Below are 14540 nucleotides of genomic sequence, written 5' to 3'. Positions count from 1 at the left end.
AAAAAAAAAAAAAAATTGAGTTATACTGAGTGTCATATAATGTTGCTTACAGAATAACGTTCTGTCAGCAGAACTTTTCATTTGTATGTGGCATACCTAAACACAACTGGTTATTTAATGTGTTTTTATACACATCATACTTTTTGTGTGGAATTCTTTATTTTTTAGTATACATGCCATAAAAAGGAACAAAATCATGAATTTCGCAGCAACCTGGATGGAACTAGAGTCTATAATACTGAGTGACCTCTCACAGAAACAAAGATCCGAGTATCACATGTTCTCACTCATATAATGGACCTTTAATATCCAATGTAATACTATAAGAAAATGACTAACAGTAGTGGGAAACTATGGGGGGGGCGGATGGGATTAATGGCAGCAAATATCTGTCTGGGGACAGGGAAACACCTGTTATCAACAGGGTGCCTGAATGAAACATACTTGTATACCTAACCCTTAACTGTACCCCACAACACCATAATAAAAAATATTGATTAAAAAATAAAAATTAAAAGAGACAAAAAATATTCATAGATAATATATGCAAGTTGACATAAAAAATTGAATTCTTTAATAGTTGAAATTTATTTCCTCTCATAATATATTTCCACTTCTGTACCATGACTCAGATTTTACTTGTTTCTTGGTCAGTAGAGTTTTGTAAAAGATTTGCAATCTATACCTTTGCTGACTCTTTGAATAAAACAGAATTTAATGAATATGCAAACAATTAATAAAGGTGATTTTCAAAACAAAAGCTCCTAAAAATTCAATCCTATTAAGCATTGTGCTAAGAGGCTTACAAGTATGACCTCATTTAATCTTCACAGTGACTCTACAAAGTAGTGAAGTTGTCCCTTCAAAAGATTCAAACACTGGGAGTCTGGGTAGGTTAAAGCATTTACTAAGATTACAAGCAGGATTTGCAAACAGATCTGTCTGACTGCCAACACGTTTGTGCCTTTAACCAGTAATCTATTTGGCTTCTCTCCTGTTTTCTCCAACCTAACAACCATCATCTGATACATGCAAATATATTGATAAAAATTTACACCTTTTTATACAGAGCTCTATTATGCAATTTTGGGATAGATGTTTTTCACATTTCCTGGGATGTACAGATGAGAACACTGGTCTTGGCACTGGGTGGACCAGATGCCATTTAACCCACACATGGTGTAAGTATATTGAATGGGACTGAGGAAATTTATAGGCAAAGATGAGAAGAAGGTGGCAAGAACACTTCCTTTTGGGGTGGAGTACATAGGTGTAAAAAATGTAACTCAGAGCACTACGTGTTGAGTAACTTCTGCACGATATGTCCTAGTAAACAGAATGATTCTGTGACTTCAGTGAAATTTTCAGTATTATTTTTTGTATAATGTCAATGAAAGAACAGACAGCATGGAAGTGATCTTAGGCTTGACATTTGAATAAACAGCATAAAAGACAAAAATTGTTTCTGAAACATTGTTATAACCTTGTCAATTTCTTCCTTGAAGCCAGTCGTGTCTAGTGTAACTATAGTGCAAAACCATAAGTGCAATTTTTTCTTTTTTTTTTTTTGAGTTTGAGTCTCACTCTGTCACCCAGACTGGAGTGCAGTGGTCGCTCCCGGTCACCGCAGCCTCGACCTGCTGGGCTCCAGTGATCCTTCCGCCTCAGCCTTCTGAGTAGCCGGAATTACAGGCATGCGCTACCACGCCCGGATGATTTTTTGATTTATGGTAGAGATGAGGTCTCGCTGCCCAGGCGGGTCTCGAACTCGCGGGCTCAGGCAATCCACTCACCTCAGCCTCCCAAAGGCGCAGGATCACAGGCTGAGCCACCAAGCCCGGCTACAATTTTTTTTTTTTTGAGCCAGAGTCTCACTCTGTTGCCCAGACTGGAGTGCAGTGGCACACTTATAGCCACTGCAGCCTTGACCTGTTGAGCTCAGGTAATCGTTCTGCCTCAGTCTTCGAAGTAGCTGGAATTACAGGCCCACACCGTCACCCCCAGCTGATTTTTTGATTTACTGTAGAGACAAGTTCTTGCCAAGTTGCCCAGACTGGTCTCAAACCCCTCAGGCAATCCTCTCGTCGCTGCCTCCCAAGGTGCTGGGGTTACAGGCATGAGGCACCGCATGTGGCCCATATGTGCAATTTAGACATTTTAGTAGCCACACTAAAAAGATAAAGAGAAACAAGTGAAATTTATTCCAATAATGTGTTAATAATTAATAATATATTTAACCAATTCTTTCTAAATCATATTTCAACATGTAATCAATATAAGATTATTACTTAGATCTTTTACATCCTTTTTTGAGACTAAGTCCTTACAATATAATGAGCAATTAACACTTAAGGCATGCTTTAATATAGAGAAGAAACATTTCAAGTGCTCAAACATTTGCAGTAGTAACTATTGTATTAGAAAATGCAGCTCTAAATTGTTCGCTATGGGCATATTTTCTGAATTGTCCCTTCATATATCTATATCTACATCTATACCTATCTAATCTATCTCTGTCTGTATCTATGTCTATCTAAATCTAAGTTTATATCTATATCTATATATCTATATTTGTATCTGTGTCTATCTCTCTCTCTCTCTATATATATATATATATTTTTTTTTTCAGATTCTTGAATGAAAATGAATCTAATAACTATCAGGAAGACAGCTGTGTTGCTCTTGTTTATAACCAAGATAAATGGCCCTGGAATTATTTTCCTTGTGACTTTGAGACAAGTAGGATTTTAAAGATACCTAGAACAGCAATCAACTAGGAGCCTACAAAGTGGTCCTTTTGATGGAAATAGAAAAGAACTGTTTTTTTTTTAAAATCGAGGACTGCTCTAATTTAGAGTAGGGTAGAATGCACATGCATTATTGGAATAGAGAAAACATGCTGGGTCATAGAGCAGTTTTTAGACCTAATGGTCTTGTATGTTTTTGTTTGATTCATTCAACATACTGTGTGTGTGTGTGTGTGTGTGTGTGTGTGTGTGTGTGTGTACTAAGATAATGAGATTTTGTATATTTTGATGGAAGGAATTATCTTTCCTGTGAAAATCAGTTTTCATTATGTTTGCTTTCTTGAGATTAGTTTTCAATTGGTATGCACTGAATCCATTTCTAACAGAATGGCTTCAATAATACAATCTTTCTGTCATTTTTCTCCCCCTCAGATTCTTAGCTCTTGCAATTCAAAGGTGGGATATTCTAACTGGTAGTGATGCATCTTTTTTTTTTTTTTTTGAGTTGGAGTCTCACTCTGTCGCCCAGACGGGAGTGCGGTGCCCGCTCCCGGCCACTGCAGCCTTGACCTGCTGGGCTCCGGCGATCCTCCCTCCTCAGCCTTCCAAGTAGCTGAAACTACAGGCGTGCACTACTATGCCCAGCTAATTTTTTGATTTATTGTAGAGATGAGGTCTCGCCTGCCCAGGCGGGTCTTGAACCCGTGGGCTCAGGCTATCCACTCACCTCAGCCTCCTAAAGGCGCGGGATTACAGGCTGAGCCACCGAGCCCGGCGTGATGTATCATTTTTAAAACCTAAATATTGCAAACTCCTTAACGATTTTAAACGTTTTTATTGTCTGATGCTTTATTTTCAGGCTTTTAAAATATCAGTTATTATATTGCCATTCCATGAGCAAAATTTATCTAGAACAACAATATAGAATAGTTCCAAATCATGGTCTTGTACAGGTAGAGAAAAAGGGCCCATATACCTTTAAGGAAGTTACTTCTTACTCTACCCTAAATGTCTTCTCAAAGCAGAAAGTCTCAAGCTGACTTAATTTCTTTTTGAGCGGAAATGTCCTTTACAGGCCACCTTGACCCAACTCTTTCACTTCTCTAGCTGAGCAAATAGAATCCTTGGGAAGTCAAAGGGCTCACCTTCACGTTGCTGGTTCACTACACGCCAGAATTATGGCCCTGATCTATGCTTCACTAGAGATAAAATGTGTTCCTGTTGGTGTCACAGGAAAGTTACTGGGGGTGACTTGGCCTCCTCACTTGTCTAACAGATAGATAACATTTCTTAATTATTTGAAGTCGTATTGTGTTAGTGTTTCCATTTTTAATTTGAATCAGGAGAATCACATTTTTTGACTCATGTATATGTAGGCATTGTTTATACGTTTCTTTGGTGCGACAGAGTTTCATTTCAAATCAGCAAGAAAACCATAAATTATGCTTTTCTAATGTATGGAGTATTCATTGTGAAGCAGTTTTACATCCAATTTCAATAAAACATGGTGGTCTTTCTTAAAATTTTCAATTAACTAATTTTTTTCCTGGATCTAAGATGAAAAATTTTAAGCAATGGCTTTTTAACATAACTTCTCTAGCACAATTTTTTAAACCAGTATTACTTTGTAAATAAGTTATTAATTATCTGTGTTTGAAATATTCGTGTTTGATTATGTGTGATGATTCGTGTGTGTGTGTGTGTGTGTGTGTGTATGTGTTTGTGTGTGTTAAAAGCTGATACTTTTAACTGAAGTGGTACTAAATACCTTCAATTGTGTTTGCCGTGTTCGCTAAATTACACAGCATAAAACCTGTTGAAATAACTACGTAAACACTAATGAGCTTAGTATAGTTAATATCATCCATTTTTAATTTGTATAAAACTGTGTATTGACAGAGATTTCACTATCAATACAATGTGGTTTCTTTGTGATTTTATCCATCTATGTCTACATCTATAAACGTAATCTATTTCTCCCAGTGCTGATCATCTCTTATTACCTCCATGGTTACCACTGTAGACCAACCTTCCCTCTCTCTCACCTGGATTATTGCAATGGTCCTTGGATTGTTCTCCCTGCTTTCACCTTGCCATGGTGGGTGGAACTTATGTTAAAACTCAATCCCCAATGTGGCAGTATCGAGAGGTGGGGCCTTTAAGAGGTGAAGAGATCATGAGGTACTGATCCTCATGAACAGATTGGTACATTTGTCGACTAATGGGTTAATGGGTTATCATGGGTGAAAAACTGGTGGCTTTATAAAGAAGAGAAAGGGAGATCTGAGCTGGCACGTTACACGCTCAGCCCCCTCACCATGTGAGACCCTGAGCCACCTCTGCGGAGAGTCCCTACCGGCAAGAAAACTCTCACCAGATGGTCACTCCTTGACCTTGGACTTCTCAGCCTTCATAATAATAATAACTAATTTTTTTTCTTTATAAATGACCCCATTTCAGGTATTCTGCTGTAAGCAACAGAAAATGGACTAAGATGCACCCGATGCACCCTTGGTCTCTGTCAGTCTATTCTCAACTCTCACGACACTGTGCCTATTCTTCACAATTTCTTTCAGGCAGCAACAGTCATTTTATAAAAATAGAGTCTCATTATTTTAGCACATTATCATAGTTTTAGATGCTTGAAACACTTAAAAATTTTTAAATCGTGCTTTTACTTTCCAAAAAGTAATGTATATGTGTCAAAAAGGCAAACAGTAAAACCACTAATAAGGCAAACCCATCCTGAACTCCAGTCCCCTAAATGCCTCTTCGGAGTAACTATGATTATAAGTTTCTTATATATATTTCCATATTTATTTATATATACTATAGGTACTACGTATAAAGTGTATATGTACTATGTAAAAACTAGCTATATGCTATATATTATAAACATATATATATGATAATATACTATATAAACATATGTGATATATAAACCACATTTTTATACTAATAGAAACGTTATCTACATATTCTTAAACATCTTGCTTTGTTTACTTTACAGTATAGTCTAGAAACTGTTTTATACTGTGCTCCTTATAAGTGAATAGTGTTTCATTGTATTGTATCATAATTTGAAATATCTTAAAATTGCAAATTTTTCCAAAAAAATCATAAAAATCAACAAAATGATGGCTGTGAGGCAAACCATCAGAGCAATCTTAGTTCAGACCAGGAAAGGAAGACTATTTTCCAAGAGAGATATTTCTTCTCCCAACAAAAGCATGGGATGGATAGAATGCATTGGAAATGAATCGAAAGGTGATGTACAATTCCACAAAGTTAAGGATGAATTATATCAGTACATAGAAAATTAGTGAGATATAAAAAAGATGCAATATTAACTGCATGAAAACAAAATGTGTTTAAGAATATTTAATAATAATACAGTACATGATTCAACTGTGAATAATATTTACATATTTTAACAATGCAAATGTTGATATTGATTTTAAAAAGTATTATCTTATAGTGACAATAAGGGGAGAGGGTTAGCCACCTTCAGGGAAACAACAACGAACCTAAAAACTTCAGGTGTCTTTCAATGTTTCCTCATTGGTGTTTACAATTTTTAAAAAAGAGAATTAGAAAATTGAAGACATGTTTAAAATTACTTTTAGGTTGAATGATGTTTGGCTTAAAACCATGTTGATTTCAAAGCCTGATTGTAGCCGGGCAAAGTGGCTCACGTCTGTAATCCCAACACTTTGGGAGGCCCAGGAGAGAGGACTGCTTGAGCCCAGGAGTTCAAGACCAACCTGAGCAACATAGCAAGATTCTGTCTCTACAAAAAATCAAAAAATTAGCTAGATGTGGTGGTGCATGCCAGTAGTCCCAGCTATTCAGGAGGCTGATGCAAAAGGATCGCTTGGGCCCGGGTGTTGGAGGTTGCAGTGAACCGTGATCAAACCACTGCACTCCAGCCTGGATAACCGAGTAAGAACCTGACTCCAAAAATAAATAAATAAACAAGATTGTCACAATGCCTGAGAGGAATAAACTTTTGTAAAGAAAGCTAATAGATCACGTTCACTTGTCTAGTTGGATTTTTCCGTGCAATAATTACACTTTACTTCCCATGTGTGAATTTTGAGTCTCCTTACAGCACTGTACAAGAAACAAGATTAGAAAAGCTGCCCTGTTATTGACATGCTCCTGACTGTTGATAGAACTGTATTGATAGAACTGTATCTGTATTGATAGAACTTTATGCAACAAATAGACTTAAGACAGGAAAGTGTGACGTTAAATATTCTCTTAGATTAATTTAATTATTGGACTCTGGTCCTAGCTGAGCCATAGATACAAATCCTGGTGAGACCTGGTTAGTACGCCGAAGAGAATGGACAGCAAAGGAAGTCCCAGAGTTGAGTGGACTCAATGACAGTCTGCTTGGAGCAGAAGGTCAAAGCGCCCTGCCCTAAGGTGGGTACATGAAGGCCTGTGCCCGGGAAGGCCACACCAGTCTTCTGAGCAGGAATAAGTTCCATGACTTGAAGAAGCTTTTACGTATCACACAGAAGGGCACAGAGAGGATAATATATGCTTGAGCAGGAGATAAGTGCAGATGAAATCAAAAAGACAGACTTTTCAGAAGCTAGAGAGAAGACAACTTGACACAGAGCCTGAACACAGGCAATGGTTTAAAAGGACTTTCCAAAATCTTCTTCTTTGCCGGACTCTGTCATTGCTCTGTGTCCCTGTAGTTTCCTATAAATACTCAAACATGAGCCAAATAGAGCATCTTCTTTCTTCTTGCAGCACTTGCAAGTTAATCACTTTGTAAATTCTGGAAAAGACTGACGTAGAGAGAAAATGCACTTCAGCCAGTATCATGAGTTGTGGCATTCATGGTGACTTATTTTTATTACGTATATTTGAGTAGCAAATACTTGTGAAGTCCTTTGACATGCAAGGCACACGTTTCTGTGTGGGGTTGTGGGTATGGTCATGCTCTTGTTCCTCCTCCCTTACGCCTTTAAATTCTGCTTCATCATCTTGCAGTGTTTTGTTTTTTTGAAACATTCATTGCTGGCATTTCACAAATCCGAAAAACACTGAGGAAACAGGCTAGATCATTCCAATTTTTCCTTGGATTTGGAGAGTCTCTTATGGTGGCACAGTCCTCCAGAGTAACCTTGTTGTTGGGCTCCCCTACATCCCAGAAGCTGAAAAAGAGGGACACGAGAGATGTTAAAAGAGGTAAAGCAACCTAATGTCTTATAACTTCCATTTATTGAAGAAGAAAAGGAATCTTGGAAAAGCTAAGCTATTTGTCTAAGTCACAGAGTCTGTGAGTATTGAAGCTGGACTGGGTCTGGCTGACTTTCTCTTCCATCATGCTCCTTCACGGTTTGAGATCCAGAATGAGAAATTATGGGAAAGACTGATATCTTGGCGGGTTTGTTTTCTTTGTACTCATATCTCATAGCTGGTTTGGTTCTCTTTATTTTGCCCAGAGTATGTATCTCTAAGATGCGTCTTGCAGTGGTGTTACAGGACTGCATTGAAGCAACGTTTCGAAAGCATCACAGCGTCTGGGCTACACTCCTAGAACTGCCATTTGCTAGCTGTGTAAGCCATTTAATCCTCCTGATCTTTAGTTTCCTTAAATGTTAAATAAAGGTTAATAATCCTGTTTATCCCAGAAAGGAGTACTGTAGGTAAAATGAAATAACGAATGAAAAAAAAAAAAAAAAACTTTGAAAACTTCAAAATGCTGTGCTCTAATGATGTGAGGCCATTAGGAAGAAGAAAGACATTGTGAAGGGATTCTCACTTGCACTCCCTAAGAATCTGCTGTCTTTCTCAGATTACTATTTTTGTCTCGTTTACTACAGTTTTGGAGTGTAAGACTTTTAATACCACCCTTTGTCTCTTCTGCATTCTCAGTGAATGATTCATTAATTCTCATCTCCTTTTTATGTTCATCTAATGTTTCCCCTTTATTCTTGAGGCAATCCCAGGAAATGAGACAGGTGGATAGTGTTTGCTTCTCTTCTCTCTCGCTCTTCTATGCCAGTTCTTCTTCCTGCATCCAAAGCCACCAACGACAGACTTGATATAGTCATGTAACAGAAAGAGGTTCTGAGAACTCTTCTCAATAGTGGTCACATTTAGGATCCAGGGTAGTGTACAACTCTCCTACAAGAGGGGAATTACCTCAGAGACTCTGTCAAAGGCGTGCCATCCACCCATTTCCACTGACCCTCGACCACCTGGTCAGTCAGTCCAATATAAAACTCTCTGGATCTAGGTTTTGCATGGTGAAGAAATTCCTATGGAAGACACACAATTAAAACAATAGGAGATCAATTATTTCAGTTCTGAACAAATGTAGAAGGTAATTGTTATTAAAAGAGACAAAATAGGATCTTGATTTAAAGATGATAGGCAAATGAAATTGTAAAATCATGAAGAATTATCTACTGACCTCTTTGTGGCAAAATAGACATAACATAAAATTAAACCAATACAAATAGGCTTCAACAGAAAAGCAGATTCTCAATCATTCCTCCAAAGCTTATCTGCTGTTACTGGTAGTCAAATCTGTATATATTCTAGCACAAAACATTATTAATTGTGACTTAAAGGTAATGGACAACGTTTGCTTGCTTTCTTTTATGTGATATGCTCATAAACATAATGATTATTCTAAAATTAACTCCCAACTCTCTTTTCTAACCCCCGCCCGTGGCTAACCAAAGCAACTCCACATGGAATTTTCTTTTACTTAGATTCTTCTAGGTATGAAAATGAAGTAGATAGTGACTTACAGAAGTAGCAGAAACAGCATGCACTTTAGTACATTCATTTAACAAATAGTCACCGAGGGCCAAATACTTTGCCCATGTGTGGAGAACGGGACGTACCCTGTGGAGCATGTTACATTGACCCTGGAAGAGTCTGTACTTTAGTTACCTGCTCCTCCAGTGAGTTGATGATCACCAGGTGAGCCCCCATTCCTGAGCAGTTCTGTGAACTCGTTGACCAGGGAATGGTGTCAGTAGAAAAGAAGTAGCAGCTAAATTGAAACTGCTTCCAGTTTGAAGGACAGCAATTCTGGACTGACTCTAGAAGGAGGAATGTTTCAGTAAGTGTCCCAGGTGAACTAAGTAAATAAATAAATAAATAAATAAAGCTTGATGTGGCCCCATGGAATTCATCATTTATAGTCAGATGCCTTGAAATACCTTGTTCATGCCCCAAATCTTACTATCGAAGACTTTAGATCATTTCAACGTCAATAAATGTAAACAGCAACATTCTTGTCTTTTGAACACAATCTTTACTCTCCAGATGTCACTGCCAGGAAGTAAAACTATAATATGCAAATTATCTCAGTTCTGTTATTGACATAGAATCCTATTATCTGTTCATAGGCTGCCAAGGTTAGAGAAAGTCATATGCACTTTATTGGGTGACCCCTAAGCAACCATTTCTTATGTTCCATAAACAATGTACCCCCAATCAAATCTCCAAACTATGGTGTTCAAATGGGTTCTCGGAATTACAGAATTTTAGTCTTTGAAGCCTTTGAAAAATAAAGGTCCAATCTCTCTCAATTTGTTTTTTGGTTGTTTTTGTTATTGAGCCAATTTCTCACTCTATGGTCCAGGCTGGAAGTGCAGTTGCACAATCAAGGCTCAATGCAGCCTCAACCTCCTGGACTCAGGTGATCCTTCTGCCTCATCCTTTCTAGTAGCTGGGGACTACAAGGATGCACCATCATGCCCAGATCATTCTTTGCCTTTTTTTTCTTGTAGAGACAAGGTCTCGTGATGTTGCCCAGGTTGGTCTCAGACTCCTGGGCTCAAGCGATTCTCCCACCTTGGCCTCCCAAAGTTCTGAGATTACAGGCATGAGCCACCATGCCTGACCCTCTCTCAATTTAATGGTGAGAAAATTATAACTCAGAGAAGGAAGTCAGCTTCCAAGTGTCATTTAGCATTTTGCTACGACTTGCCACAGGATGACATGTAAGAGTATAGGGAGTATATTTCTGAGGTTTTTATAAATTTCCAACTCTATACATTTTTTTCCTTCACCTTATTTTGGAAGTAGGTAAATGGGGGGAAAAGTGCATTATTGGGAATAACACGTTCCACTTCAGATTTACTGAACAGATTTTCTGTTCAGACATGTACCTCAATTTTATTCTAAAAGTTTGCTATGATGTCCCCAATGTATCCCGTCCCAATACTAATTGCATTTCCAAGTTCTATTCCTGGACTCACATTCCTCATCATTCTCTTACAGCATAGGCAGGATTTTACATTTTGCTTTTGAAAAATTGGATCTAATTCAACTATATTTTACATATCCCAAAGTCAATCTGGAAGCCAGAAAATGCTGATACATAAATTTTGATGTTCAGCTTTGAGGACTGTTATACCTGATTCATTGTTGTAGCAGGAGAACGCTCCGGCATTCCCGTGTGACTGGAAATTTTTCTCATGACACATTTGAGACATGTGATATGTCACTGTAAAGACAGGAGCACAGTTAATATTAATTACTCTTTTTTTGATAAAAATCAGTTCCCTCTGTTTTGTATTCATAACAAAGTGCCAATAGTGACCATAGTTTCTTACTACCTACTTTTTTCTCTTACATTTATAACTGTGATTCTCTATTCAAAGCTAGAAGAGGAAATTCACTTTTGTGGTTTTCCTGATTTATAAAGAATACACTTTATTTCAGACTCAAAGGCCCAGAGGAAACAGATTTGTTTGTACCCATTCTTATACCAAGTCTAACCCTCTCTGTCTGTGGTCCAAGCTTTAAGTTACTACTAGAGCAGTTTACACTAATGAGAGGGGTACAAAGGACTCAAGATCACTAAAGAGATGAAAATTAAGTCAGAGGTCACAGAAATGTGGTAACAATTCCCCACTTGATGAGGTTTCTGGTTTGAGAAATAGCCTGGAGATGAATAGGGAAATGAGTGAAAAAGAAAGACATTTTGAGGGAGAAGAGAATGCACAAACAGTAAGGAAGAATTTACTCCTAACATTCACCAGGGAAAATTAACTTGAATTTGACCTTCAGAACTCACCCACACATTTGCTGATAAAACAGGCACTGAGAAATAGTATGGAGACCCCAGCAGCAGTCCATATGAGCACTTGGGAAGAGAGACACTCTCTCTCTGTAGAAAGAAAGAGGCAAAACATGGTCAATCTTCCCTAAGCGAGATATAAAAGAGAAGAGATTCTTGTTCATCCCTCCTTATTTCCTTCCACTTCCAGGGTCTGTATTGAATAATTCACAAACTTTAGCATGCATCAGAATCAGTTGGAGGACTTGTTGGAACACAGACTGCTGAGACTCATGCTCAAATTAACAAGTCAATAGAGCTAGTATTGGAACCAACAGGATCCCAGGAGCTGCTGATGCTATGGTCCGATGACCACACTTTTAGAACACTGGAGTAATTAATTACTAATTTTAAGACTCTGACTTCCTGGATTGTACCCCACATCTTTACAAAAAAGACTCTGATTCACAAACTCAGATACTCAACGGGGACCCCCCCAAAGCCCCAGAGTTTCTCTATAAAAAATTGTACATTTAGTCTTACGTGTTTAGACTTCAGTCACCTTCTTTTGATGCACTATACCTATCCTGATGCTTTTTCCACTACTCAATACAGTCTTTAAACTCATCAATTTTGATGTCTTTTCGTGCTTCTGCTGTTTTTTGTTTCACCTCTTTCACATCGGTAAAACATTTCCCTTTGAGGGCTTTTTTCATCCCGGAAAACAAAAAAAGAGTCGCTCGGGATGAGATCAGGTGAATAGGGCAGGAGGAGCACAGGGGTCGTGTCATTTTTTTATCAAAAACTGCTGAACATGCAGCAAGGTGTGGGCAGATGCATTGCCATGGTGGAAGCACTGGTCACCTGTTTGGCATAACTCCGGACTTAGCTTCCACCATGTAGCCTCTCACACCAATGCTAGCTGGTATACACTGATGCAGATGGGTTCTGAGAGCACTCACCTACCAGGGAAAGCCTGTACTATTAATACAAAAGGCCTACTCTCCAAAAGATAATTCCTTTTGTTTGTGTTTTTGTTTCTTTGGTTCTCCCCTCCGGACAATTTTCCTTTCTAAGTCTCTAGTTAAGAAAAATTTTGTATCTTCTAAGGCTGCTCCTCCTTTTTATTTCTTCCTTTTCCCTTTCTTTTCTTCTGCTTCTCTAGTTTCTTTCCTGCTCTCCTTTTCTCAGTGCCTCATTTTTCAAGCTCTCTGTAAATTAGGCACATAAAACATTAGCCATTAGCAATCAACTAGTAGCTCCTCTATTCCTCCCAATACACACAGACAAAAAAGTGAGTCTCAAAGAAGTGAGGTAACTTGCCCAAAGGGATGCAGTGTTTTGCAGAAAAAGCAGAAACAGCAGTCCAATAGCTCTTCCTGAACTGGAGTCCAACAAGCTTTCCAGGATAACAGATAACCTTCTAGTCAATCTCTTTCTTTCTCTCTCCCTTCTTCCCACCCCATTTTTCTCTTTTTCTCTGTCTTTTTTTAAAAACCTCTTTAATACTTTTCCGTTTTTCTTTTTAACATGCTTATAACCTGTTCCAAGAAGACATGTAGGGAAGAAAAGAGATAGTAGCAAATTTTACCTGTACATTGTGATTCAGATGATTTGGATGAATTCATTATTTTTCTCTTTGTCTTTCTCTCTCCCTTCCTGTCTTGTCTCAGTTTCTGAGTCCAGGAGTATTGTGTTGGCAAAATTCGGGAAAAATGAATCTTGACGGATGAATGCGTTATCCGTCTTTTAGGAAGCCCAACTCTAATAGACAGAGAATATTAATCTGTTCTGTGGCTGCACCTTAAGTCAAGATTTTCTTTCTTGCATAAGGAGGACAAGGGAGTTTACTGAATAGCATGTCAGTTCTCTTTATTCCAGGAAACAACAAAATGAGGAAATTATGAAATGGTAAGTTTCCACACAAATAGACTGACAAATGGGGAAATCAGAGACATTTTTTTTTAAGTTGCTTTGTTTTGTTGGATAAAATGTCTCTACTTTCTTCAAAGCCTAATTAATTCCCCAATTTCTCCTTGACAACACAGAGCCCACCTCTGCACTCTCAGTTTTACTTTTGGTCTGCACCCCTCACACATTTTATAATTGAAAGGGTGACTTAAACAACACTTAGTGTAATAACGGGCATAGCGTGTATGTATTTATGACATTGCAAAGTGAATTTCCTTTCATCTTTTATGGTTTTTATTCCTTCTTCATTTGCAACTTCTGGCTTTATATCCTTCTTATCAAAGTGTTGACATTTAATAGGCTATTTCAGGGATTCACCCCAGCAGGACAGCTTCATGTGATATGACAACTTCAAAACTCAGCTCAATTTTTTACAACATAATACAGCTTCTGAAGCCTCAGAGACTCAACAGAGCATTTAATTCTCCTGGTCTGAATTATTTGGCGATTTTAGTTCTCTGTTGTAGTTTACACTAGAAGAAATAGATACGAATGGCAGAAGAAGCAATTTCAGTTAGATGTTAGAATTTAATGCTTCTCTGGAATGTTAGGTATGTGCCATCTCTTTCTTTATACTTAAAAATGAGATCACACTGGTCTCAGTTGATTTAAGTTCATGAGTGTCAGAAAGAGTAAGTACGACCTGGTAATCTCCACACCCAATGACTCACAGATTTTCCATGTGCTAGAAAATATCCCTGACTCAAAGGGACTTTTTATCATTTCAACATACTGATCAATTTTCTCTGATTCTCTATTTTACAGTAATACAATGT

The 14540-nt window shown here is 37.9% G+C and overlaps 1 protein-coding gene across 1 annotated transcript; it reads right to left on the bottom strand.

Annotated features, from left to right (window-relative positions):
* Window positions 1-7020: 7020 nt before the first annotated feature.
* On the bottom strand, window positions 7021-13421 carry CLEC4E (C-type lectin domain family 4 member E). Its single transcript, XM_008053587.1, has 7 exons — window positions 13385-13421; window positions 11812-11904; window positions 11149-11238; window positions 9675-9826; window positions 8916-9031; window positions 7790-7921; window positions 7021-7141 (listed from the first exon to the last, which is right to left on the bottom strand). Exons 1-7 carry the CDS (start codon window positions 13419-13421, stop codon window positions 7021-7023), a joined length of 741 nt encoding a protein of 246 aa, XP_008051778.1.
* Between the last annotated feature and the right edge of the window lie 1119 nt (window positions 13422-14540).

The sequence above is a fragment of the Carlito syrichta genome, unplaced genomic scaffold (genome assembly GCF_000164805.1).
Source record: "Carlito syrichta isolate Samal-C Ts95f unplaced genomic scaffold, Tarsius_syrichta-2.0.1 Scaffold288314, whole genome shotgun sequence".
Classification (NCBI taxonomy): Eukaryota; Metazoa; Chordata; class Mammalia; order Primates; family Tarsiidae; genus Carlito; species Carlito syrichta.
This window is presented reverse-complemented; position numbering and strand designations above follow the sequence as displayed.

Bases quoted from the DNA above. Each gene is read 5' to 3' on its own strand.
- CLEC4E (XM_008053587.1), bottom strand. From the start codon at position 13,421: ATGAATTCATCCAAATCATCTGAATCACAATGTACAG. The intron at 11,905-13,384 runs GTAAAATTTGCT...TTCTTTCTACAG, and splicing joins ATCTGAATCACAATGTACAG to AGAGAGAGTGTCTCTCTTCC. The intron at 11,239-11,811 runs GTGAGTTCTGAA...CTGTCTTTACAG, and splicing joins TTTTATCAGCAAATGTGTGG to TGACATATCACATGTCTCAA.